The sequence below is a fragment of the Lepus europaeus genome, chromosome 6, assembly GCF_033115175.1.
Source record: "Lepus europaeus isolate LE1 chromosome 6, mLepTim1.pri, whole genome shotgun sequence".
NCBI classification, from domain to species: Eukaryota; Metazoa; Chordata; class Mammalia; order Lagomorpha; family Leporidae; genus Lepus; species Lepus europaeus.
The window spans coordinates 90,515,354-90,541,200 of NC_084832.1; the positions used below are offsets into that span (position 1 = coordinate 90,515,354).

Genomic DNA, 25,847 nt, shown 5'->3' on the forward strand with positions numbered 1-25,847 from the left:
GTGCACGGCAGAACTTTCTGCCTCTCCCTCTCTCTGTCTGCAACTCTGCCTGTCAAATAAAAAACTCACATTAAATGTAAAGACACAGATAGGTTAAAAATAAAGGGATGGAGAAAGACATACCATGTTAACAATAATGGAAAATTGAAGTAGTTACAGTAATTTCAGACAAAGCAGATTTCAGAGCAAGGAAAATCATCAGGGGCATTTCACAATGACAAATGGGCTAACTGACCAGAAAGGCTGACAAGCCTTTATGTGCACACACCTAATGGCAATATCCACTAAAACTTCAAAGAGAAACCAGTGCATCCACTATTACAGTTAGGGACATCAACACTTCTGTGTAGAAATGGAGAGGCTGAATCAGCAGAAAATCAGTGAAGACATAAGCTAAAGAGCATCTACCAGTCTAGCAGATACAACTGTTCACCACAGACTACTTCATCCAGCTACACAGCAGGATATACGTTCTTCTGAAGCTCACATGGAACATTCACCAAGGAAGACCCCATCCTGGGGGGAAAATAGCAGACCTAAACTAATGTAAAAGAACAGAAATCATACAATGTGTGTCTCACATGCATCAGAAAGACAGCTAGAAAACCATGTAACACTTGGAGATTAAACACTACATTCCTAAACAAATATGGGTTGGGCAAGTATCAAGAAAAATTTAAAGGCCAGCGCCACGGCTCACTAAGCTAATCCTCCACCTGCAGCGCCAGCACCGTGGTTTCTAGTCCCAGTCGGGGCGCCGGATTCTGTCCCAGTTGCTCCTCTTCCAGTTCAGCTCTCTGCTGTGGCCCGGGAAGGCAGTGGAGGATGGCCCAGGTCCTTGGGCCCTGCACCCGCATGGGAGACCAGGAGGAAGCACCTGGCTCCTGGCTTTGGATCGGCACAGCGCACCAGCCATAGTGGCTACTGGGGGGTGAACCGATGGAAGGAAGACCTTTCTCTGTCTCTCTCTCTCTAACTCTGCCTGTCAAAAAAATTTTTTTAAACATTTTGAACCAAATGAATGTGAAAATACACATCAAAAAATTTTTACGCTTACTCTTCAAACTTTTTAAAAAATTTTATCTATTTGAGTCAATTTTTTTTTTTTTAATTTATTTGACAGAGTTATAGACAGTGAGAGAGAGAGAAAGGTCTTCGTTGCATTGGCGTACTCCCCAAATGGCCGTTATGGCTGGAACTGTGCTGATGGCTGCAGAGGCCCATGCACTTGGGCCATCCTCCACTGCTCTGTCAGGCCACAGCAGAGAGATGGACTGGAAGAGGACCAAACGGGACTACAACCAGCGCCTATATGGGATGCCGGTGCCGCAGGTAGAGGATTAACCAAGTGAGCCATGGCTCCAGCCCCGAGACAATATATTTTTACTTTACTTTATAGTCATAGGTATAATGTGCCACTAAATAAAGAATTCAACAAATACAAAGTAAAAGGACCATAGGAAAAATAGCCAGGAAAATAGGTAAATGTTGAAACCAATAATCAAATAAAAATATATTCAACTTCACTCATATAAAGCAAATTTTAAAATAGTTACAAAATCATTAAGACTATAGTAACATATAATTCTTAAAAATTTTTGACAAAGACTTAAAACAAAGTTTGACAAAATACTTATCAAAATTTGTAGCATGTAGTAAAAGCAGTGCTTAGAGGGAGATTTAAGGTAATGAATTCATATACTAAAAAAAAATAAAGATCTAAACTCAGTAATCTAAGTTTCTACCTTAGGAAACCAGTAAAGAGCAAATTAAATCCAAGTAAAGAGAAGAAAAACAGACAACAATAACAAAACAGGAAATCAGTAAATGAAATCTAAAACTAGCTCTTTGAAAATATCAATACAGTTGATAAACTTCTAGCTGAATTAACTAAAAAGAATACAGGGAAGACAAAATACCAACATCAAATTTGCAAAGGGGAGGTGACACTGTGGTGCTGCTTGGGAGGCCCGCATCCCATATGAGAGTGCTGGTGCAAGCCTCAATTACTCATTACTTCCAACCAGCCTCCTGCTAACAGTAAATGATGGCCCAAGTATCTGTGTTGCTGCCACCTACATGGGAGACCTGGGTGACGTTTCTGTCTCTTGCTTTGGCCTGGCCCAGCAATAGCTTCTGTGGGCATCTGGGAAGTAAAACAACAAGTAGAAGATTTCTCCCTTTTCTTGTCACTCTGCCTTTCAGATAAACACATAAATCTTAACAACAACAAAAAAGTAAATAGGAAGCATCACTATTGATGCCACGGGAATCAAAAGTATAATAAAGCAGGGGTTGGCGCTGTGGTGTAGCAGGTAAAGCAGCCGCCTGCAGAGCCGGCACCCCATATGGGGACCAGTTCAAGACCTGGCTGCTTCACTTCCAATCTAGCTCTCTGCTACAGCCTGGAAAAGCAGTAGAAGATGGTCCAAGTCCTTGGGGCCCTGTCCCCGTGTGGGAGACCTGGAAGAAGCTCCTGGCTTTCGATCAGCCCAGCTCCAGCTGTTGAAGCCATTTGGGGAGTGAACCAGTGGATAGACTTCTCTCTTTCTCTGCCTCTCTGTAACTTTGCCTTTCAAATAAATAAAAAATCTTTTAATAAAGGAATACTATGACTAATTCTTTCTCCACAAATTTAATAACCTACATGAAATGGACCAACTTCTGGAAAGATGAAATTACCAAAACTCCCACAAGGAAAAACATGAATAGGCCTACATCAAAGAATCTGAATAGTTAATTAGCAATATTCAAATAGAAAGCAACAGGCCCAGAGATGGATTCTACCAAATATTTAAAGAAGAAATTACACTAATTCTCTACAGTGTCTTCTAGAAAACAAAGTAGACAAAATACTTACTAACTCATTCAATGACTAGCTATCCTAATACAAAACTCAGACAAGGACATTACAAGAAAGGGAAACTAATAGACCATTAGCTCTCATGAACACAGATACAAAAATATTTTCTCAAGAAAAATCAAATAGCAGGCCAGCGCCACGGCTCAATAGGCTAATCCTCCGCCTTGTGGCGCCGGCACACCAGGTTCTAGTCCCGGTCACCCCTCTTCCAGGCCAGCTCTCTGCTGTGGCCAGGGAGTGCAGTGGAGGATGGCCCAAGTGCTTGGGCCCTGCACCCCATGGGAGACCAGGATAAGCACCTGGCTCCTGCCTTCGGATCGGCGTGGTGCGCCGGCTGCGGCGGCCATTGGAGGGTAAACCAACCAACGGCAAAGGAAGACCTTTCTCTCTGTCCCTCTCTCTCTCACTGTCCACTCTGCCTGTCAAAAAAAAAAAAAAAAAAAAAAAGAAAAATCAAATAGCAAATCAAATACAGCAATGTATAAAAAGAATTATATACCACAACAAAGTAGGATTTATTCCAGGTATGTAAGACTGGCTTGAAAATTATTAATGTAATTTATCACATCAACAGGCTAAAGAAAATTATATGGCCCTATCAAGAAACACAGAAAAAGCACTAATAAAAAGTTCAACAAAAAAATTAAAACTCTCAGCAAATAAGGAATAGAGGGGAACTTCCTCAACTTGGTAGGAACTACAAAAAAAAAAAAACCTACTGCTAACATCACAATTAATGGTGGAAAACTAGAGCCTTTCTGAGCTCAGGAACAAGGAGTGGGAGATGGGCATAGTAGTTAAGATGCTGGTTAAGACACCTGTATCTCATATGGGAGTACCTGGGTTCAGTTCCCAGCTCTCTACTCTAGGGTCCAGTTTCCTGCTAAAACAGACCCTGGAAGGCAGCAAAGATGGCTTTTAAGTGAATAGGCTCCTGCCATCCACTTTGGAGACCTGGCCTGAGTTCCTGGCTCCCAGGTACAGCTGTGGTCCAGGGCCATTGCAGGCACCTGGGGAGTGAACCAGCAGATGGAAACTCTGCCTTTCTCTCTACTCTCATTCTCTGTTGTCTCTGTCTCTGGGCATGTCTGTCTGTCTGTCTGTCTGTCTCTCTCTCTCCCCATCTGCCTCTCAAATTTAAAAAAAAAATTTAATAAATAATTAATCCCTTCTCGCCACTCCTACTCAACATCATGCTGCAAATCCTGGGTAATGTAATAAAGCAGAGGAAAGAAATAAGTGATGGAGTAAGAAAAAAAAAATGAAACTCAGTTTGCAGGTGACATGATTACCTACGTAGAAAATTCTGAAGAATTTACCAAAAATCTGCTAGAACTAAAGAGCAATGATAACAAGGTTTCAGAACACAAGGTTAATATACAGAAGTCAACTGTTCTGTCATAAATCAGCAATGAATAACTGAAATTTAAAAACAGTATCTTTTACATTAGTTGAAAAAAATACTTAAGTATACATCCAAAAAATTTGTTTCATAAGATCTATAGAAGGAAAACTACAAAAACTCTTGCAAAAGATGTCAAAGATCTAAATAAATGGAGAAATACTGCATGTTCATAGATAGAAAGACTCAATATTATCAAATGGGCAAACCAATCCAATGGAGAAAGAAATAATCTTCTTGACAAACAGTGCTGGAACAACTATATATCCACAGGCCGGCACTGTGCTGTAGCGGGTAAAGCTGCCGTCTGTAGTGCCAGCATCCCATATGGGTGCTGGTTGGAGACCTGGATGCTCCACTTCTGATCCAGCTCTCTGCTATGGCCTGGGAAAGCAGTAAAAGATGGCCCAGGTCCTTGGGCCCTTGCACCCACGTGGGAGACCTGGAAGAAGCTCCTGGCTCCTGGTTTTGGATCGGTGCAGTTCCGGCCGTTGCGGCCAATTGGGGAGTGAACCAGCAGAGGGAAGACCCCTCCTCCTCAACCCTCCCCCTCCCCATGTAACTATGACTTTCAAGTAAAATAAATATATCTTAAAAAAAAAAAACTCTACATCCACATGTTTAAAAAAAAAAATCAGTGTAGACACAGATCTTATACCCCTCAGAAAAATTAATTCAAAATGGATCTCCACATAAAGGCAGGCACAGGACATACATCTGCAACGAGCCACAGAATGCACGACATAGAGTGAAACCTCAGGTAAACCGAGAACTTTATACTAACATTGTCCTATCAGTTGTAACAAACGTACCACGACCACAGTGAAAACGGTTAATCATAGGGAAAACTGCGAGGAAGCAGTAGCATTGGTGGGAAATCTCTGTACTTTCTGCTCAGTGTTTCTATAAACCTAAGAAAAAATGAATTCCCTTCATTGAAATAGAAGTCAAAATGCCACTTTAGAAATCCATGTTTAAAAGCCGGCTTTGAAGCTTTCTTACAAGCGGCCATAGCAACTGTTGAGGCTAAGCTTAATTCTGCTCCACTACCAAAGTGCTACCTTCTGAGCGCTCTGCCCCAGAGCCCTCGGGTGATCGGGTTTCTCCAACACACCCCTGCGGTGTGAACACCTGTGAGCCACACTGCTCCTCGCTCCATCCTGTGGTTCTCTCCCAGCTTTCCCTGGTTGCCTTGAGCCAATATTCTCAACAAGATCAAAGTGAACACCCACGGGGTCTCTCCCCCTACCACCACTCCCAGACTTCCAGAACTCTGTGTCTACAGCTGCACACTGTTGCCTCCAAGGTCCCCAGCTCACTATTCCAGGAAAGCACCATAGTCCACTTTCAGCCCCATCCCTTGGCTGACGTTTGGAAGGGCCCCCAGGCAGCAAGCTCATCAGTCTCCCATCTTTCCGGGATCACTGTCTTGCACTGACAGCTTTCCTGTGTCTGAAAATCACTCTATAATATGTGTTGTTGGAATTTTTTCTTCACTGTGTATGTGAGAGGGCGAATTTGATTCTCAAGGCTCAATCTTACAAGACCGTATTTTATTTTGAGGATATCCAACAATCAAAAGTGAACAATAAAAACACACTTCCGGGAACGGGAGGGGGCAATAATAAAAAATATCAAGGCGACTGTGCCTGCCCAGTGTCGTCCACTGACTTCTCTTCTGGGCAGTAAAATGGGGAATCAAGGCTTGGAACCAAGATCACTCGGCAGAACTGGCCACTTCTGGAAGAAGAGAGAAACCACCTGTGCAAAGTTCCAGGAAGGCTTTCTGAGGAGCAGAGGCGAACCAGACCACCAGACTTCAAAACAAAAGGACCCAGGCAGTGGTGTCACTGTGACCTCCCGCAGGAGGGACCCGAGCCTGCTCTGCAGCTCCCACAGCAGCTTCTCCCCCTGCCCAGCCTGCCCGGGGAGTGCTCCGGCTGGATGTGGCTTTGGGCAGGAAGAAAGTGCCTTTTCCTAGAACACAGAATAGTTTTACTCTGTGTGGGTGGAAGAGCGCTGATTAAAAGCTTCAGGATAAAAACCATACCTACATGTTGTGGCTGTTGCAAAGTTTAAATGAAGTAAAACAGATGAAGCTCTTAGAAAAGTTCACATGGCAAATACTCAATAAATGTAAGTTACACTTATGGAGAGGGGAAGGAGGAGTTGCACGGCCCCATCTGCATTCCGCACCGTGGATTACAGAACCCCTGTGCCTGTGGCAAACCTCTTCCAGGTCATTTGAGCAGCACTGACCACCTCCCCACCCCACGGGTTACAGGCACACTCAGGCAACCTCCTAAATCCTGGATGCAGATGTCTCTACGCTACCCCTACACTTGTCAGCTATGTGAGTCAATCAACTCTCGTCTGCTGAGCTTGAACCGAATTTCTAGAAGTGATAGCTGAAATAATCCCAACATAGTAGTCACCCTTTGAACATAATGGCTTTAAACAAGGATCTCTTCAGACTACACAGCATAAATGTTTCACATTAAAATAACCGTCACAAGGACTACTGGTAATCAGAAGGCATGTCTTTGGGCAAGGTGCTCTTGTCTCATAAACACTAAAAACAAACTTGTTTAGGTGAGTATCAAAACAGAGCAATGTTTTATGCAAAATAAATAATTCACTTATCAGTTGACATTTGCATCAGACTGACCTCAGATAAAATGAAAAGGTCAAGTTCAAATTAGTTAGAACATGAATACATAGCAATACAAGTTAATCACATAATACTCTTGCTAGCCAACTTGATTATAAAAGAAAATTCACTTTTTTGTTGCAAGATAATGAAAATCAACATTAAATCAAAGTAGGAAAACAAGCCTTGTATCTTAAAATTAAACTTTCTTAAGATTATAATGGACAGATAACATTTATTTTTATAAAGAAAGATAATGCTGACAATAATGTAGTCTTTTTTTTTGGTTAAACTATAACCTAAAAATATTTGCTGACTTATGTAATGTTCATGACATACATATGTGGCAGTCAGGCAAAATTTAAGGAAACAGTCTGTCTTGGAGAAAAATATTTACATACAGAACATAAGTTTTTACAATATTCTACATGAGGCTTCAACTTTGTACACATAAAATCAATTATGAACACTGAAAAGCAAATGGTATTAACTTGAAATGATTAAGAACAAATGTTGTTATGAAGTAGTATAAACTCCCTGCTTTAAAAAAAAAAAGACCCTCAAATAACAATAAAAAGAGAAAAAACAACATTGCTGTATTCCTAGGCTCCCTATTTCTACTCCCCGCCCCACCCCAGGTAACAACTGCTAACCAGCTTCTTGCATATCCTCAGGCGCTTTCTCTGTATTTATGAGGAAGTTTATATACACATCAAGTTTTTAACAAAAACAGAATTGTAGCATTCTTACTACCCTGCAAGCTTTAACATATAAATATAATTCTGTATTTTATATTTACTATTTTTCATAAAAATATAATTTGGAAAACTTCCTATTTCCATACAGGAAGTCTCTCTCATTCTCTCTCATGGGTACAGAGTCATGTACAGCAAACACGTGCAGAACTTACTTAATACATCTCCTCCTCTGTGGTCTACACGGGTGGGGGATGTAAGGCCAGTGAGAGCTGCTGCAGCCATAAAGCAAGAATCCTGCCACTGACATCTGTTGGAGCTGCCCACCTTAGTGATAATAAAAGGTAACCCAGACTTCTAATCACATCTATTAATGACTTTAACTTCTCTAAGGAAAAGTGCATCTTGTATGGCCTCACCCAGAGCTCAACTCCCTGACTCAGTCGATCTTTGCTCCTAGTGGGTGACAGTTAGCTTCTGCTAGTTTATCTCTGCTAAGAATGATGCAAAAATGAACATCCTTGTCATGCTGGTAAAAGCCTATCTGTAAGACATATCAGAGAAATGGCATAATTTAAGAGTATGAGATTTTACATTTTTTGATAGTTACTGCCAAATTACCCTCCCCAAAAAGTTGTACTAAGTTACACTTCTACCCAGTGCTGTGGCTGGCACTGTGGCATAGCAGTAAAGCCACTGCCTATAGTGCTGACATCCCACATGGGCACCAGTTTAAGTCCTGGCTGCTCCACTTCCCATCCAGCTCTCTGCTATGGCCTGGGAAAGCAGCACAGGATGGCCCAAGTGCTTGGGCCCCTGCATATGGGATGCCAGCACTGCAAGAGGCAGCTTTACCGCTATGCCACAGCACTGGCCCCTTATTTATCGTCCAAGATAGAGGATATCTTAGCAGGTTTGCAGGTGGAGAGGAAGAGATTGGTGATTATGATAAAGTCAGAATAACTGGTAAAGCAAGACTTGTCATGGTTTGAGATAAGATTATCTTACATTGTCATGGTGCTTTATAATGTGCAAAGCACTTTCACAACAACAATCTCTCCTACTCCTTACTTAACTCTACAGGACAGCGCAGCAAGAATTATCACCTGCTACCACTTGACAAAACTGCAGCTCAAAAAGGCCTGTGGCCATCCACGGCCGTCCGAGAAGGAAGAAGAGCCCTGAGTTTGAGGTTAAAATACTGGCTCTGTGTATTACTGGTTCTGTGCCTTGGCAAGTTGCTTGGTTTTTGGTGACCTCAATTTCCCCACCAGGAAAATGAGACCAATACCTCCAGGTTCTATTGACAATGAGAGAAATATAAGCAAAAAACCTGGCAGGGTCTGGAGAAAAGAGGGCACTGAATGAATCTCAGCCACTGGTATTACTACAGTTAGAAAGTGACTCTTGCTCCCATTCCAATTCCCTTGGACTCCTCAAAGCTGCCATTACCTAGAAAAAGAAAGGCAGCACTGTCAGGAAGCTCCAGTTGATGCAGTAGGCATCCACTTATCACTCTGTGTGCCTGCTAACTCCTCAACGTAGAAACACTGTAACCATAAAGCATGATCAGCACAGGTGATAAGTGGCATGCGAGCAGTGCACCAGGGCCTTGGCACCAAGATGAGGATGTGGTTAATTCCCCTGCTAGCCAGGCAAGAATGGAAATGGAAGAATCCGAGAGAACTGCAATGAGGAGGCAGCATCTACAGCAGCCCATGAAAGATAAGGGTGCTGTTGCAGGGCACTCTAGGTCAAAGGAGCAGCCACAAAGGCTCAAAGGCTCAGGGCAATGAAAACTAACAAGGCATGCAAGCTCCATCAAGCACAGATTGCCCTGGACCTTACTCAGCCACCTCAACATCAAGAAAGAGATTACCCACACCTGCATGCTCCTCCACACCCTCCGTGACGCCTACCAGGTCGGAGTTAATTCCTTCCTGAAGATCAGCCAGAATGGGAAAGGGTCCAGCAATGGTGCAGTGCTTCAAAAAGCATGAAGGTATCTCCAAGCAGCTATAACCCAGATCTGAGGGGCTCCAAGAACAGTCTCGCATGACAAGGAGTGAGAAGGCAGCAGACTGGCCCCCCAGGACTCCCTGCCTGTTACGCTCTCAACCCAGGGTGTCAACACAGTGTGATATTTCAAGAGTCACAGCTCCTTGGCCTCAGTGTGACTTAAGACCTCCATGGGTGCCATGCCCCGAGCCGAGCAAGCCTGGCTCAGGACACGGCTGCTCCTCCTGCCTCTACAGGGCACTGTCATGTCAAGATCTGCCTGTGAGTACCTGCTCCCAGCACTTTCGTCCATAAGCATGTAGACACTACATACAAAAAACACCTGTTCCACTACCACCCAGAGACCCAAAACAATGCACAGGCACTACAGGCAACACACACAAACCTGCCAGCATCTCAGAGCCACAGCCCAATCTAAACAGTGAAATTTAAGTGTGTCTTCAGGATTTAGCTGCAACACCTTCATCTCACACTTGCAAAGTTTTTTGTAAAGACTTCTCTGATTTGGATCTAGAAATAGGAATTCTCGAGAACCCTTTGATTTCTCTAAAGAAGAAAACTGGAAGAAAATTCCACTATCCACCAGAGTGGCTGAGTGAAGCTCAGTAACTGCTCTATTCTTCATTCTGGTTAAAAATGTGCTCAAATGACTTTACAAATTTCCAACTTCAAAAAAAGTAGAACAATTATAGTCAACATGATCATCAGAATAAATATCAATGGAATTTAGCAATATATATAAACCCTCATCAGGAAAACTCATTATGACTAAAATAAGCACAAAAACATCAGTCAAGATTTTCAATTTCAACTGAAGAATTTTTCATTCATTGTAGCTTGAATTTTCTAAAAAAAAAAAAATCAATGTATCACCATATTTATGAGGCATATTCTATGAGTCAGACTTATATTTCAACCTCTGTTATATTTGGAATTAAGGTAAAGAAAGAACTTGGCTATTACTTCCAAAACTCCTGGCACTGGACTGAGTGAAGACAGAAAACACAATCAAGTGCCGTCTGTGAATCCAGGTTGAAACTGCAGGTAAACAGGCTCACCTCGTTCTCTCTAGTCAGTGCAGGCAAGTAGAAGAGAGAACACTCATGCCAAAGGGCAACCGCCCTCAGAGGCTCACTTCAGCACGGACAAGACAGCCTGCTAGAGGACATGTGAGGCACACATGAAGGGAGAGAGCAGGTGACGCACTGTTAGGAGGACTATTTTTAACTTTATCAAAAGAAAATGGAATAGAATGTTTTTGGCATCAGGAAAGATTGTCTAACTATGATTATAATGTTAGAATTGGATGACATTTTGAAATGTTTAAGCCTTGAAAGCCACAGGGAGAGCTACTGTTTAATCTGGTTAAATAAAGGTGAGGCAACAGTAAAAGAACTGAATGATATTGGAACCTGTTTGCCTCTCACAGGTAATTACGTTGTTCTGAAAATAAAGAAGACCTTTCCCCCTTTTGTTTAAAAAGAATCCGCAAGGCAAATTTGGTTCTATGTTGACTTCTGAAGCTAGCAGCCAGAGAACTGCTCCAGCCAAATTTCCTGGTAATCAGGGAATAATTTTCCATAACGGTGTACATTAGCTGCACAGTTCACTGGAAATTGTGGTTAACAGAAATGAAAACTAAACAAAGATAGGGCAATTCCACTCTCTTCTTCAGAGAAGCAGGAAAGAGAGCCAGTAGGCCTGCCTGCAGGGAGAAGGGGTGACAGCATCACAGTGAGGTGGCACTAGGTGACAGAGCCACCCCCACCTCTGAGGCTGCAGCCAATCTCAGGACAGCAATGAGCCCTCCACTCGCAGCCATCTCTCACTCAGCCCTGTCTGCAATGGAAGAGTGAGACAGGAATGACCAAGACGAATGCAAATGTGCTTCAGCCTGCTGTGGGGAGAACAACCTGGGAGGTGCTGAAAGCTGTGAGTCAGGGCCGGGCGTGCCTTGGGAGGGGAGAAAAGCCAGCCTGGTAAGAAGGCACTTGTGACAGTAGCAAAAGAGAAAGAGGCAAGTGCTGGTCCCCAGAGCTTTGGGAAAAGAGCCGACAGTGGCCAGGACAGTCCTTTGCCTCAAGAGTCTGCCCAGCCACAGAGCCATCCCTCTGATGCTGCCGAGTCTCTGAAGCTCCTGGCACTGAACTGTAGTGATCGCCAGCCCCTCTGCCCTCTGCCCTCCGCAGGGATGCAGCCATCGGTTCTCAGAACCAACTGGCACTCATAAACCCAGGTGCTCTGAGTTTCACTAAACAGGCTCCTAAAGACCAAGTTCAAAACCAAGGCATTAAAACTTAGCACAACTGGCCACTTACAGTTATTCTGGCATTCCCCCAAGAAATGACTAAATTTAAAATGACTAAATCTGAAGCTAGGGGCTGGTGCTGTGGCATAGCAGGTTAAAACCACCATCGCCAGCATCCTATATGGGTGCCAGTTCGAGTCCCAGCTGCTTAACTTCTGATCCAGCTCCTTACTAACCCAAGTGATAATGAAGTAGAGGAATATCCAAGTGCTTAGGCCCCTGCACCCATGTGGGAGACCTGGAGGAACCTCCTAGCTCCTGGCTTCAGAATGGCCCAGCTCTGGCCATTGCAGCCATTCGGGAAGCAAAACAGAGGATGGAAAACTTCTCTGTCTCTCCCCCTCTCTCTGTAACTCTTTCAAATAAATAAAATAAATCTTAAAAAAAAAAAAAAAAAAAAAACCCTAAGATCATGACACCTATGCTAACAAAGACTATAATGTCACAAATCAAACAGAAGTTCTTTGGTGACAGTCCAGTGTTTTCTGAATAGTTTAAAACACAAAACACCCTTATTTCATTATGTGAATACTCTTGAGATTTTAAGAACATGTCCTTATCAAGGAATGGATAATACCAAATTCCACTTCCCAATGATATCTTAATACAGAGGAACTTCAAAAAGTTCATGGAAAATTGAGTTTGTTTTCGTACAAAAAAATTTTGAAATCTAAACCAGAGATATTCAAAAAGTTCATTAAAAAATGTGTATTATAAAAGGAGATGCATGAATTTCTTTTTTTTTGGACAGGCAGAGTGGACAGTAGAGGGAGACAGAGAGAAAGGTCTTCCTTTTGCCTTTGGTTCACCCTCCAATGGCCACCGCGGTAGCGCGCTGCGGCCAGCGCACTGCGCTGTTCCAATGGAAGGAGCCAGGTGCTTATCCTGGTCTCCCATGGGGTGCAGGGCCCAAGGACTTGGGCCATCCTCCACTGCACTCCCTGGCCACAGCAGAGAGCTGGCCTGGAAGAGGAACAACCGGGACAGGATCGGTGCCCCGACCAGGACTAGAACCCGGTGTGCCGGCGCTGCAAGGCGGAGGATTAGCCTGTTAAGCCACGGCGCTGGCCAGAGATGCATGCATTCAAAAAATTTTGTACCTAAACAAACATTTTTAATTTATTTTCCATGAGTTTTTTTAAATACTCATTTTAAAAAGTACCAAAATAAATGAAATATGATTCCCTGAAACTCATTATTGGCAGAAAAGAAATAATGTGCCCAAAGCATTAAGAACAAAACCCAAACAAGGGAAGGAACCATTAAACAACCTTAAAGTGATGACCTCTGGGGACAGAGGCAGGGATGACTTCATCCTGTCTTAATGAACACTTTTCAGCACTGCTTTGAGGAGTCATGTGAATGCACTGCCTATTTAGAAACAAAATTTAATTTCCAATAAAATCATTTCACATCTACTTTTCATAGCTGAAACCATTCATTTTATTCCCCCTTGAGGACTGCAGTCCTAAACCTGAACAAGAAAAAAGCCGCACTGCTCTTTCTGATGGCACAACAGTCACTATTTCCCAAGATGCACCTTGGGTATGAAAGCACATTAAGCTCTACTCCAACTTTTAAATAGGTTCTTTTTTCTTTAGGCAGACATTTAAGAAACTTATAATAAATCTGAAGTATTTAACACAAAAGCAAAACAAAAATGTCCCTGGGGTTAACATAAAAGAAACCCCCGTCTATGTTTCTTTTTGTGTCACCCCACACATTTAAGTCTTTATTTGAAAGTCCTTGAATTCAACAAGGATTTAGAAATCTTTGCTTTATCCCACTCCTCTAACCTCAAAACCTAACCTATGATATTTTCCCTTTCTTTTCCCATCCATTACCTGTGCCTCCGTGCCCACTCTTATCAATCAAGATTACTGAAACCTCAATCCAAAACTCAATCACTTGCCTGCTAAGCTACTTAAAACAGATGTTTAAAATTCCCACTTCTTACAATGACCTCTGAGGCAATTCTGGACATCCCTTCTCTCCATTATTTTTTTAAACTGAACCAATAGCCAAATAAGTGAACTGGTACTAAAGGTTTAGTTAAGTAAGCTAAAGGCCCATGTGCATATCAAGCAGGCTACACTGTGTTGTCAGGACCGCTGGTGATGGCAAAGTTTCAGTGAACAAGGTGGAAGGCTCCATCAACAAATACACACTCCAAAGATCTCCTGACCATATCACTACTTTCAACAAATCTGCTGGATGAAAAACATCATTCAAAAAACTATGAGGGCGGGCCAGCACTGTGGCATAGCAGGTAAGGCCGCGTGCCAGCATCCCATATGGGTGCTGGTTCAAGTCCCAGCAGCTCCACTTCCGATCCAGCTTTCTGCTATGGCCTGGGAAAGATGGCCCAGGTCCTTGGGCCCCTGCACCCACGTGGGAGACCTGGAAGAAGTTCCTGGTTCCTGGCTTCGGATCAGCACAGCTGCAGCCATTGCGGCCATCTGGGGAGTGAACCAGCAGATGGAAGACACCAATCTCTCTCTCTCTCTCTCTCTCTCTCTCTCTCTCTGCCTCTCCTTCTTTCTCTGTGTAACTCTGCCTTTCAAATAAAGAAATAAATAAATCTTTAAAAAAAAAAAAAAAAAAGCTATGAGGGCCTAGAACTTGGCCTGGAGGTTAAGACTTCTGTGTTCCATGTTGGAGTGCCTGGGTTTCAGTCCCAGTTCTGGCTCCAGACTCCAGGTGCCTGGCAATGAAGCCCCTGGGAAGTAGCACTGATGGCTCAAAGTTGTCGGGTCCATGTCACCCATGTGGGACACCTGCACTGAATTCTCAGCTCCTAGCTATGGCCCCAGCCCAGCCATAGCTGGTTATAGCAGGCATTTGGGTAATGAACCAGCAGATGGGAGTAATCCCTCTTTAAAAATCTCCTTCTCAGGGTCAGTGCCGTGTCTCACTTGATTAATCCTCCGCCTGTGGCGCTGGCATCCCATATGGGTGCTGGGTTCTAGTCCCGATCGCTCTTCTTCCAGTCCAGCCCTCTGCTGTGGCCCAGGAAGGCGGTGCAGGATGGCCCAAGTGCTTGGGGCCTTGCACCCGCATGGGAGACCAGGAGGAAGCACCTGGCTCCTGGCTTCAGATTGGCACAGTGCACCGGCTGTGGCAGCCATTTAGGGAGTGAACCAACGGAAGGAAGACCTGTCTCACTGTCTAACTCTAGCTAAAAAAACAAAAACAAAAACTCCTTCTCTCTCTGCCTCTCAAATAATCAGTTGCATTTAAAAATATGACATTCTCTTTCAAAAAAAAAAAAAAACCTACATCATCACTGGATTGATTTTTTTTTTTTTTTTTTTGGACAGGCAGAGTGGACAGTGAGAGAGAGAGAGACAGACAGACAGACAGAAAGGTCTTCCTTTTGCTGCTGGTTCACCGTCCAATGGCCTCCGTGGAAAGGCTCGCTGCAGCCAGCGCATCGCGCTGATCCGAAGCCAGGAGCCACGTGCTTCTCCTGGTCTCCCATGGGGTGCAGGGCCCAAGGACCTGGGCCATCCTCCACTGCACTCCCGGGCCATAGCAGAGAGCTGGCCTGAAAGAGGGGCAACCAGGACAGAATCTGGCACCCTGACCAGGGTGCTGGCGCCGCAAGGTGGAGGATTAGCCTATTGAGCCGCAACGCCGGCCACACTGGATTGATTTTAATAGTGATTTCTACTGACTGATTTGGATATAGGCTAGAAAAATGGCTACCAACTGCTATGCATCTGCTGAATATCCAGAGTATGTGCCGTGCAGTTTTAAAACAAGGCTGGCCAGACATATTTAGCTCACACAGGTCAGGAGCACGTTGCCCGGGACACATAACCAACAGCTCAACAGGGCTGCACACAAGCTGTGAGCATGGTGGTGCCAGGAGCTGCATGTGGCAAGTACAGACCTGGAGGCTCCTGGCGCTCTCAGCAACAGGTGCAGAGAGTAGACAAGAAGGCAACAGGAGCCCCTCTGCATGCCAGACACAGGTTCTGTGGCAGAAAGGGGGTCTGGCTGGAGAACCGAGTTTAGTCTGGCTAAAGTAAATTATGGAGGGAGAGAATTGTGGGAGAAAAATCAGAAGGGCTATTTTGGGCTATACCCCCAAAAGAAAAGTAGGCTGGGGCTGGTGTGTGATACAGTGGGTTAAGCCACCACCTGCAATGCTGGCATCTCAGCTGCTCCAATTCCGATCTGGCTCCCTGCTAATGTGCCTGGGCAAGCAGTAGAGAATGGCTCAAGTATCTGGGCCACCGCTACCCATGTGGGAGACTGAATGGAGTTCCTGGCTCCTGGCCTAGCCCCAGCCATTGCGGCCATTTGGGGAGTGAAACAGAAGATGGAATATTGCTCTCTCCCTTTTTCCTCTCTGTAATTCTGCATTTCAAATAAATAAATAAATCTTAAAAAAATACAAGTGAGATATGTAGGCTGTGATGAGATCACACAAAGCCTTGACTGACAGCTCCAATTTTATGTTGAAGATGGTAGTGACCTTTGACCTCACAGAAGGAAGTGACCAACAGCAGTGAGCTGTCCTGTGGGCCAAGCAGGACCCCTCCACTGAGCTATGCTGATGCTATGAAGCACCAGCGAAGTGGATGTCCCTGTTCAGTCTTCTTTATATTCAAAACCTTCTCTGATGAGCATTCTACAACTCAATACATTCATTCCACTTTAGATGAGTGCTTTTCTTTCTACTTGAAAGGCAGGGAAAGAAAGAGAAGGAAAGCCAGATATCTTGGATCCGCTGATTTGTTCCTCAAATGCCTGCCACAGCCACGCCTGAGCCAGGCCTAAGCTAGGAGCTCAGAACTCAGTCAGGGTCTTCCAATGGGTGGGAGGGACCCAAGTACTTGAGCCATCACCTGTTGCTCCCCAGGGTGCACATTAACAGGCAGCTAGAATCAGAAGCGGAGCCAGGACTCCAACCCAGGCACTCCAATATGGGATATGGGCATCCCACGTGGTGTCTTTAACTGATGCGCCACATGCCTGCCTCTACATGACGGCACTAAAGGGAGAACTGACCCCTCCCTCAATAGAGAGTACTTAAACAGCACCACAGTACTTAAACAGCATTCTCTAAAAGACGACCCACAGATGGCCAATTCCATACAACAGCGTTATTCAACTACTAGCAACAAAATCTCATTTAACCCCGACTGCCAAGTAGGGATGACTACAACCCCTCTCCTACAAATAACCTTGCTGAGAGGTTTGCGGAGGGTAGACAGTTCTTAAGTGGTGGTGCCACGACCTGCCAGCTCCCTGACTTCAGAGAACTCCTTCCAAATGCCACAGCAGTTCCCATTCTTTCCAATGTCAGACATGGACAAAGGCCAGCGCCGTGGCTTAACAGGCTAATCCTCCGCCTTGCGGCGCCGGCACACCAGGTTCTAGTCCCGGTTGGGGCGCCGGATTCTATCCCAGTTGCCCCACTTCCAGGCCAGCTCTCTGCTGTGGCCTGTGAAAGCAGTAGAAGATGGCCCAAGTCCTTGGGCCCTGCACCCACATGGGAGACCAGGAGAAGCACCTGGCTCCTGCCTTCGGATCAACACAGCGCCGGACTCTATCCCGGTTGCCCCTCTTCCAGGCCAGCTCTCTGCTATGGCCCGGGAAGGCAGTGGAGGATGGCCCAAGTCCTTGGGCCCTGCACCCGCATGGGAGACCAGGAGAAGCACCTGGCTCCTGGCTTCGGATCAGCGAGATGCGCCGGCCGCAGCGGCCATTGGAGGGTGAACCAACGGCAAAAAGGAAGACCTTTCTCTCTGTCTCTCTCACTATCCACTCTGCCTGTCAAAAAAGAAAACAAAACAAAAAAAGCAGACATGGACAAAAGCACCCCCTTACACACACACCCCACACATACTCCATGGTGGGTGTAGCCCAGAGAGCACTCTCAGCTGCTGGGGGCTCAGGGATCTGTAAGCACTGACTCCAGAGCCAGTTGGCAAGGCTGCACTTTCCAGGACTGTGGTTGTCACACAAAGGCAAAGAGGCAGTCCTTACGCAGTGACTTCTGTTTAAGATCAAACACCTCAGGGACCTCAGTTGCCCAATTACCACATCTGCTTGAAATCCCTCTTGATTGTATCTTTTCCAAATCTTCAAATATTCATAAGTAAACATCCACAGAACTATCATTTGGGCATGCTATATTTACAGAGCACAGTAAAATAACAAAAATGTCACTAAATTTAAGGCTAAGGTACTGTGATAATTGGAGGGTGGGTGAAATAACATGGAAGGAATACCATATAAAATATAAATCACAGAAGCAAAAACCAAAAACAAATACATTCAACTTATATTTACTTTCCAATGTCAAAAATCCAGCAAATAATTTATACATGTAAGCAAAGAATTAATAAGCAAATTTTAGTACACCTTTGTGCTACATCTAGGCAAATCTTTCTTTGAAAGAAAAAAAATATTTTTTATGCAATCATAGGGAGCAGGGTGAAGTTCTGAAGCCACAAACCATGTTTATGAAACCTCACCTTACATCAAGCCATAATATATTCTAAGCATTCACTGTTTATTATGACCACATTATTACAGATTTTTTAAATGAATTTAAAGTTTTTTCTTAGAAAAGATGACTGACGTTAATTTGGGACACAACTATAAGAAACAGTAGCTGACCAAATATTATCACATGAAGGTTAGGAGACAGTTACTTTTGGTGAGGCTGGTATGAGGAACTGTTATGTAACAGAGAAGGCAAAGATGGAAAAGCCAACGAAAATTCAGCAGGTAGGCTCTCTAACACACACCACCTGAGGTGAGGACATCTGGGCCTGATGGTGCAGAAGAGGACGTCTAAAGTGACCATGTATTGCTTTTGACATAGGCCAAAAGAATTTTTAAAGACTAGTCAGGTCTTGCTTTGGAGAAATACCTACTACCCTCTACTTGATAATTCAATAATGTACGGCAACAGAAATACGGCAAAGCCTAGGAGCAGCCAAATCAATACCATGATCTATGCCAACATGCTTTTTGAGGACAAAGACTAAAAACTGCTATCTTCATCTATTACCTCAATCAATCTTAACTCTCAGTTAAACTGCATATCTCAAAAACTAACTATAAGAGAAAAGTGTTCATGGTTTACTGAGGGGTAGGATTCTGGGGCAGGCATTTGGTGTAGTGGTTAGGATGCCACTTTGGATGTCCATATCCTATGTCAGATTGCCTGGGTTCGAGTTCTGGAACAACTTCCAATCTAGCTTCCTGCTAATACACATCTTTGGAGGGTGCAGATGATGACTCAAGTACTTGGGTCCCTACTACCCACATGGGAGACCTGGATTGAGTCTCAGGCTCCTGGCTTTAGCCTGGTCCAGTCTTGGCTACTGTGGGCATTTGAGAACTGAGCCAATGTACCGAAGATCTCTCCGTCTTCATCTCTCTGCCTTCCAAATATAAATAAATAAATAAATGTTCTTAAAATAAGATTAGGGCTGGGGCTTGCACTGTGGCTCAGCCAATTAAAGACGTGGCCTACAACACTGGTATCCTACTATATGGGTACTAGTTCAAGTCCCAGCTGCTCCACTTCCAATCCAGCTCCCTGCTAATGTGCCTGGGAAAGTGCTTGGGCTCCTGCAACCACATGGAGACTTGGAAGAAGCTCTTGGCTCTTGGCTTAGGCCTGGCCCAGCCCTGGTCATTGTGGTCATTTGGGGAGTGAACCAACAAATGGAAGATCTCCCTCTGTCTGCCCATCCCTTCTATCTCTGACTTTCAAGTAAACATATAAGTCCTTTTTTTAGAAAAAGTAATAAATATGAAAATGGCAGAAATAAAGCATACTTTGGGATAAACATATACTTATGTCTACTACTTTGCCACATATATAATAACACAGAAGAATAAACAAGAAGCTACTTAAATTTCCTAACTCATCATTCAATTTCTATCCTGCTAGATGTTGACAGTATGTTCAAATTTATATGAGAAAACATAAGGAAATCACCTAGCATCAGGCAAAGTACCACCTGTAATTCTTTCACTGTTTCAACAAACATCTGCGGGCACCCACCCTGGGCTGGCAGTCGGACAAGGCAAAGATTCTAGCAAAGCCCCAGTCCCCACAGAAACCAGATTCTGAACACCAGAGGGAGTGTTTTTCTTTCTTCCTTTCTGATTTGACAGAGTTATCATCCATTGATTCATTCTCCAAACATGCACAATGGCTGGGACTAAAGTGGAGAGCCAGGAGTTTGATGCAGGTATCCCATGTGAATGGCAGGAACCCAATTACTTGGGCCATCATTGCTGCCTCCCAGTGTGTGTGTATCAGCAGGAAGCTTGAGTCAGGACACAAAGCTGGGTATCAAATCCAGGTTTCCTCTTTTAGGACATGGGCATCTTAACCTGAGTCTTCACAACTGTGCTAAATGCTTGCCCCAGTAGGGAGTTTTAAACAAGGAAGTGACATAAAAATGGGCCTGTGGGTGAAGACTGAAGCATGATACTATGAGCAACAGCATGGCCTTGCAATGCACAGGCATAAAACTCTGTGGCAAGCACTGGCCGCGCCAGCACAGAGGATGGGTTTGTGGGGAAACAGGTTTGTAATGTGTGCAAGTGAGAGCGTGACAGCAGTTACTAACTGAATGTACAAAGTGCTGAAGAAGTATGAATTTCCTTCTCACAGATGTCACTTCTTGAAAAACTTACCTCTCTGCACGAATCAAACCACTGTAGTAGGGGGGATCCCAAGGCATTAATTCCTACAATGAAATAATTCACAGTTAGAAAAGACAGAGACTGTTTCAGTGTTAACTAGCTTATAAAATATAAACCAGCTATTGCCAAGTCAGTCAGCTTACAGAATGTAAACCAGTTAGTGCTAATGTAAATCAGAAAAATTTCAGAAAAACTCCAAAATTCATGGCTTGGCAGGAAATACTTTCCTTCTATTTTGACTTCCATGTAATCAATGGGTAGAGAAGTATAAACAAGGCCCAACCTCAGAATCTGGGGAAAAGGTAAACAAATGTCATCCCCAAATGCAAACTAACAGAAGTCAACATTAATGGATTAAATTAGTCATGATGAAATTTCCCCCAAAATGTAAGCCACGTATTAAGATGCATAAGATACACTGCAGGCAAGATTACGGTTCTTTTTAAATCTAAGCAAGAAGATTAGGGTGGGTCCCCAACATGTAAGCAACAATCTGAAATGCAACTATGCAGATTTAAGTTGAATCTTGGCAAAGAAAATACATCATAACGAAGTACTGAATAGTTGTTGATGACTGGTACAAAACACTGAAAGAAAGGAAAGTTTCAACACCTCAACGGATCATCCTCCACATAAGGTGTCCAGGTGACAGTGACAAAAGTGGACAAGAGATCAGGCTGTGCAGTCAGATGGCCTGGGATCAAGTTATCAGGCCTTAACAGACTGTAAGCTGCATGAGGGCAAGGACCTTGCTTGTATCCAACTGTATCCTGGTACCCTGAAGAGTTACTGGTATATAACAGTCATTCAATAAATATTTGGCATATGAACCACTGCATCTCCCAAACAGGATTGCTAAATACACTTAAACTGTTCAGTAGAACACCCGGCACTAAGTAGGAGCCTAACAGATGTTGGCTGCCCTGCTCATTACCTATCCTTTAAAACTTCAGCCTGGCATCACCTCCTTGATCACAAGGTGATCTCCAAATTCCACAACCATACTTGAATCACAGGATGCATGATGAAGTAAGACACCTGTAGGCTGGTTTTTTTCCTGCCTGTGAGCTCCCCAGGATTCAGCCCCTGGCACACTCTGACTTTAGGAGACGAGAAATTTTTTTTAAGGTTTTATTTATTTATTTGACAGGCAGAGTTACAGAGACAGACAGAGGAAGACACACAGAGAGAGGTTTTCCATCTGCTGGTTTACTCCCCAAACGGCCGCAGGGGCCAGTGCTAGGCTGGTCCAAAGCCAGGAGCCAGGAGCTTCTTTCAGGTCCCCCACATGGGTGCAGGGGTCCAAGCACTTAGGCCATCTTCCACTGCTTTCCCAGACCATAAGCAGAGAGCTGGATTGGAATAGAAGCAGCCAGGACAAAAACCAACACCCATATGGGATGCCTGCGCAGCAGGCAGAGGCTTAGCCTACTACACCATAGTGCCAGCCCCTAGGAGATGAGAATTTACCATCTTCAGATGCTGGACAGAGTGCAGGCTCTAATGATACAGAAACAAGGAAGACACCATCCCTATGTCAAGGAGCTGATGGGCTAGGCAGGGGAAAGACAGGTGACTCAACAATCAGAGAGCAGTATGCCAAGCCTATGATCCAGAGCCCATGGGAAGGGCAGTGAAGTCACCATGGCAGGTCGGGAAATGTTTTGAAGGAGGCAAAACCTGAGTTGAGACTTGAAGGATGGGAGTAGTTAATCCAGGTGGGAAAGGAGAAAAGGCACTCCCATGTACTGTGTTTGTGAATGACTGGAAGCTACTCACCAAATTCGGTAAGAATAAAAGGAGGCAAAGGAGAGGGGAGAGGAGGGAGAGGAGAGGAGGGGAGAGGAGAGGAGGGGAGGGGGGAAAGGAGGCGAGCAGAGGGGAAGGGAGGTGAGGAGAAGGGAAGGGAGGAGAGGGGAGGGGAGGAGAGGAGAGGAAAGGGGAGGGGAGGGGAGGAGAGGGAAAGGGAGGGGAGGAGAGGGAAGGGAAGGAGAGCGGAGGGGAGGGGAGGAACACAAAAGTAAGTGAAGAAAGGGCATGAGTATCACACAGGAACTAGCTAGAAAGCAAAAATTATGAACTTAGCCTCAGAAAGGGGCATAAAAGATGGGGATGGAGAGACAGGTAAGGACCAAACCTCAAGGGCTTGGTAGGAGAATTCAAAAATTGGAAAGAAAACCTCAGAATTACAGGGAGCTCTTGTAGAATTTGCATCAAGAGAGTGACAAGATGAGATCTGCTTTTTAGGAAAGTGCTTGTGGGTTGGGCAGCTGGTATAGTGGTTAAGATGCTGCTTGGGATGTCTGCATCTCCTATCAGAGTGCCTGAGTTCAAGTCTGACTCTACTCCCAATTCCAGCTACCTGCTAATGTCCACCATGGTAGGCGGCAGCTGATGGCTCAAGACCTGAGTCCTTGCCATCCATGTGTAGACACATGGATTGAGATCCTGGCTCCTGACTTTGGCCCGGCCCAGCCATGGATGTAGCAGGCATGTGGAGAGCGACCCAGCAGACGGAAGGTCTCTCTATCTCTGCTTTTCAAGTAATTAATTGAGTAAATATTGACCACATTCATAAGAAAGAAAAATAAAAAGAAAAATCCCTTTGGTGGCAATTCATTTCATTGTTTCATAGTTCAAGTGAGTGTTGAGAATGTGCTCAATGGCTAACACTGGGCTAGGTGTTGCTAAGCAGTCAGAATCCAGGAGGGTTTTGAGAGGAGCAAGACTAAAGGGCTAGAAAACCAATGAGGTAACTACAATTATAATCTGGGAGAGAGGTTAACCATGTCCCCAACCAAGGCTGTGGCAGTGGGCACAAGGAGCAGGTAGAATCTGCAGGACCTAACACCTGATTATGGGGGGAGGGAGTGTGAACCACCCAGAGGGCTTGTTGAAACTCAGACTGGGGGGCCCATCCTAGAGTCTTTCATTCAGTGGTGCTGACGTGGGGCTCAAGAATTTTTATTTCTAACATCTTCCCAGCTGATGCCACTGCTTCTGGTCTGGGGCACCACACTCTGAGAACCCTTGGCCTGAAGTGCAGGTTCTGGCTAGGGCAGAAAGGCGAGTGGGGGAACCATTTCCCTAAAAGAGACTCACGTAAGAAGACCAAGCATTTACCACAGATCAGAACAACCGGTACTGGGACCAACGTTGTGGCATACTGGGTTAAGCTTCTGCCTGCAACAGCAGCATCCCATTTGGGTGCTAGTTCAAGTCCCAGCTGCTCTACTTCCGATCCAACTTTCCACTAATGTGCCTGGGAAAATCAGCAGAAGATAGCCCAAGTGCTTGGGGCCCTGCACCCACCTGGGAGACTCAGATGAAGCTCCTGGCTCCTGGTTCAGCCTGGCTCAGCCCCAGCTGTTGCAGCCATTTGGGGAGTGAACCAGTGGATGGAAGATCTATCTCTGTAACTCTGTCTTCCAAATAAATTAAACAACAACAACAACAACAAAAAGCTCCTGTATAGATAAGCTAAGCATAAATGTCTGGGGAGAATACATTCGAGTTATACTAGCTTCTACTAAATTAGCTTTCGGCAATACCCTATCTTTCACTTTTTCTATGTCTGTATTCACCAAAATCAATCCTGATCTATTTTCTAGTTTCCTAAATGGAACTACCTACCTAGCGAAAAGGTGCATTACTTTGTTGGACAGAACTCCCACCATTAATTAACAGACTGACATGTCATGCGGTAAATGGCTAAACTTCATATGATTGATCTATTTCTTGGTGGCTGTATCTGGGAATCTAGTAAATAGTTTATAAATCTACAACACCTGTTTCCCTGTATTTTCCCTATGACTGTGGCTCTGGCAGCCAATAGCTACCAACTCAAGAATTTCCAACAACATTGCCTATAAAAGAATATGCACACAACCCTAGCATCTCTGTGGCATCTCCACGCCAAATGGGAATGAAAGTCCTAAAATGCAGAATCCCATCACTTTTCAGAGCACCCCAATCCCTCGGGCAGCACTCTGGGCACAGATACTCTATGACTGAAAAGAACACTTAAGTGTTCTGAGTGGAGTACACTTCCTCAATCAACAATGAGTTACTTAACTGAGCACCACAAGTGAGCAAACAAATGAGCACAGGAAGTGCAACGTCAAGACCGATGGCGACCACTGCCGACCTGCAGACCACGCCCATGTAAGGCTGCTTAAACCCGAGAAGCCGACTCTCTACGGAACGCAGGCAGCCTTTGCATGAATGCACACACATTACGGGTATTATCCGTACAGGCACACTCACATAACTAATCAACAACAATCAGAGGTTTCCAGGCAACATCAGACATGGACATACGGATCAAATATTCTACAGATTTTACTTCAAAAAAACAAGGATCAGAAGAAAAAAAAAAAAAACTATGCAGGCCTCCAACAAGCATATCACAAAAAAGTTTTAGAATCAAGATAGTGATTTCAGTTGATATCTTGTTTATATTATAGTAAAAATATTCCAACATAGTTACTTACAGAATTTTGAGGATTTAGTTTCATTTTCATCCTTCTCATCACCTCAAAATCTTTTATGGTTCTGTAAAACAGGATTATCAATATTTGTTAGAACAAAATTTTAATAAGTACATTATGAAAGAACTAGCTTGCCTATAATGCTTTCTAATATTCTAATAAAAATAGTTTAGTTTGCAGTGCAAATGTAAACCAGTATTCACCCAAAGTTTACAAAGATATTAGAAGAGACAAAAATATATAAATCAGTATTCTTTTTCTATTTCTTTTTTTTTAAGATTTTTATTTATTTTTGTAAGACAAAATTACAGAGAGAGAGATAAAGAATCTTCTATCTGCTATTTCACTCCCCAAATGGTTGCAGCGGCTGGAGCTGGGCTGGTCCGAAGCCAGCAGGAGCTTCTTCAAGGTCTCCCACGCGGATACAGGGGCCCAAGTACTTGGGCCATCATCTACTGCTTTCCCAGGCCACAGCAGAGAGCTGGATCAGAAATGGAGCAGCCAAGACTCAAACCACTGCCCATAAGGGGTGCTGGTGCTGGGGGTGGTAGATACCCGCTACGCCACAAAACCGGCCCCTCGACTGCTATTTCTACCCTAAAAAATATCATGGCAGATATGTCTAGAAAGTACAGATGTGGGACAAAAGCAGTAATGTTACAGAAACGTGCAAAGCAAGCTTTAAATCACTGCTTTTTCTAAAAAGGTAAAAAAGTAACAAACGCTTTCTAC

The 25,847-nt window shown here is 44.2% G+C and overlaps 1 protein-coding gene across 2 annotated transcripts in view; it reads right to left on the reverse strand.

Annotated features, from left to right (window-relative positions):
- Positions 1–25,847, reverse strand: part of MIPEP (mitochondrial intermediate peptidase) — a 176,960-nt gene that overhangs the window by 118,331 nt on the left and 32,782 nt on the right. For both annotated transcript variants that reach the window (XM_062194561.1, XM_062194560.1), the window contains exons 9-10: positions 25,119–25,179; positions 20,617–20,669 (exon numbers count right to left, since the gene is read on the reverse strand). In XM_062194561.1, the coding sequence (XP_062050545.1) occupies positions 20,617–20,669; positions 25,119–25,179 (114 nt within the window). The remainder of the gene's footprint in view (positions 1–20,616; positions 20,670–25,118; positions 25,180–25,847) is intronic.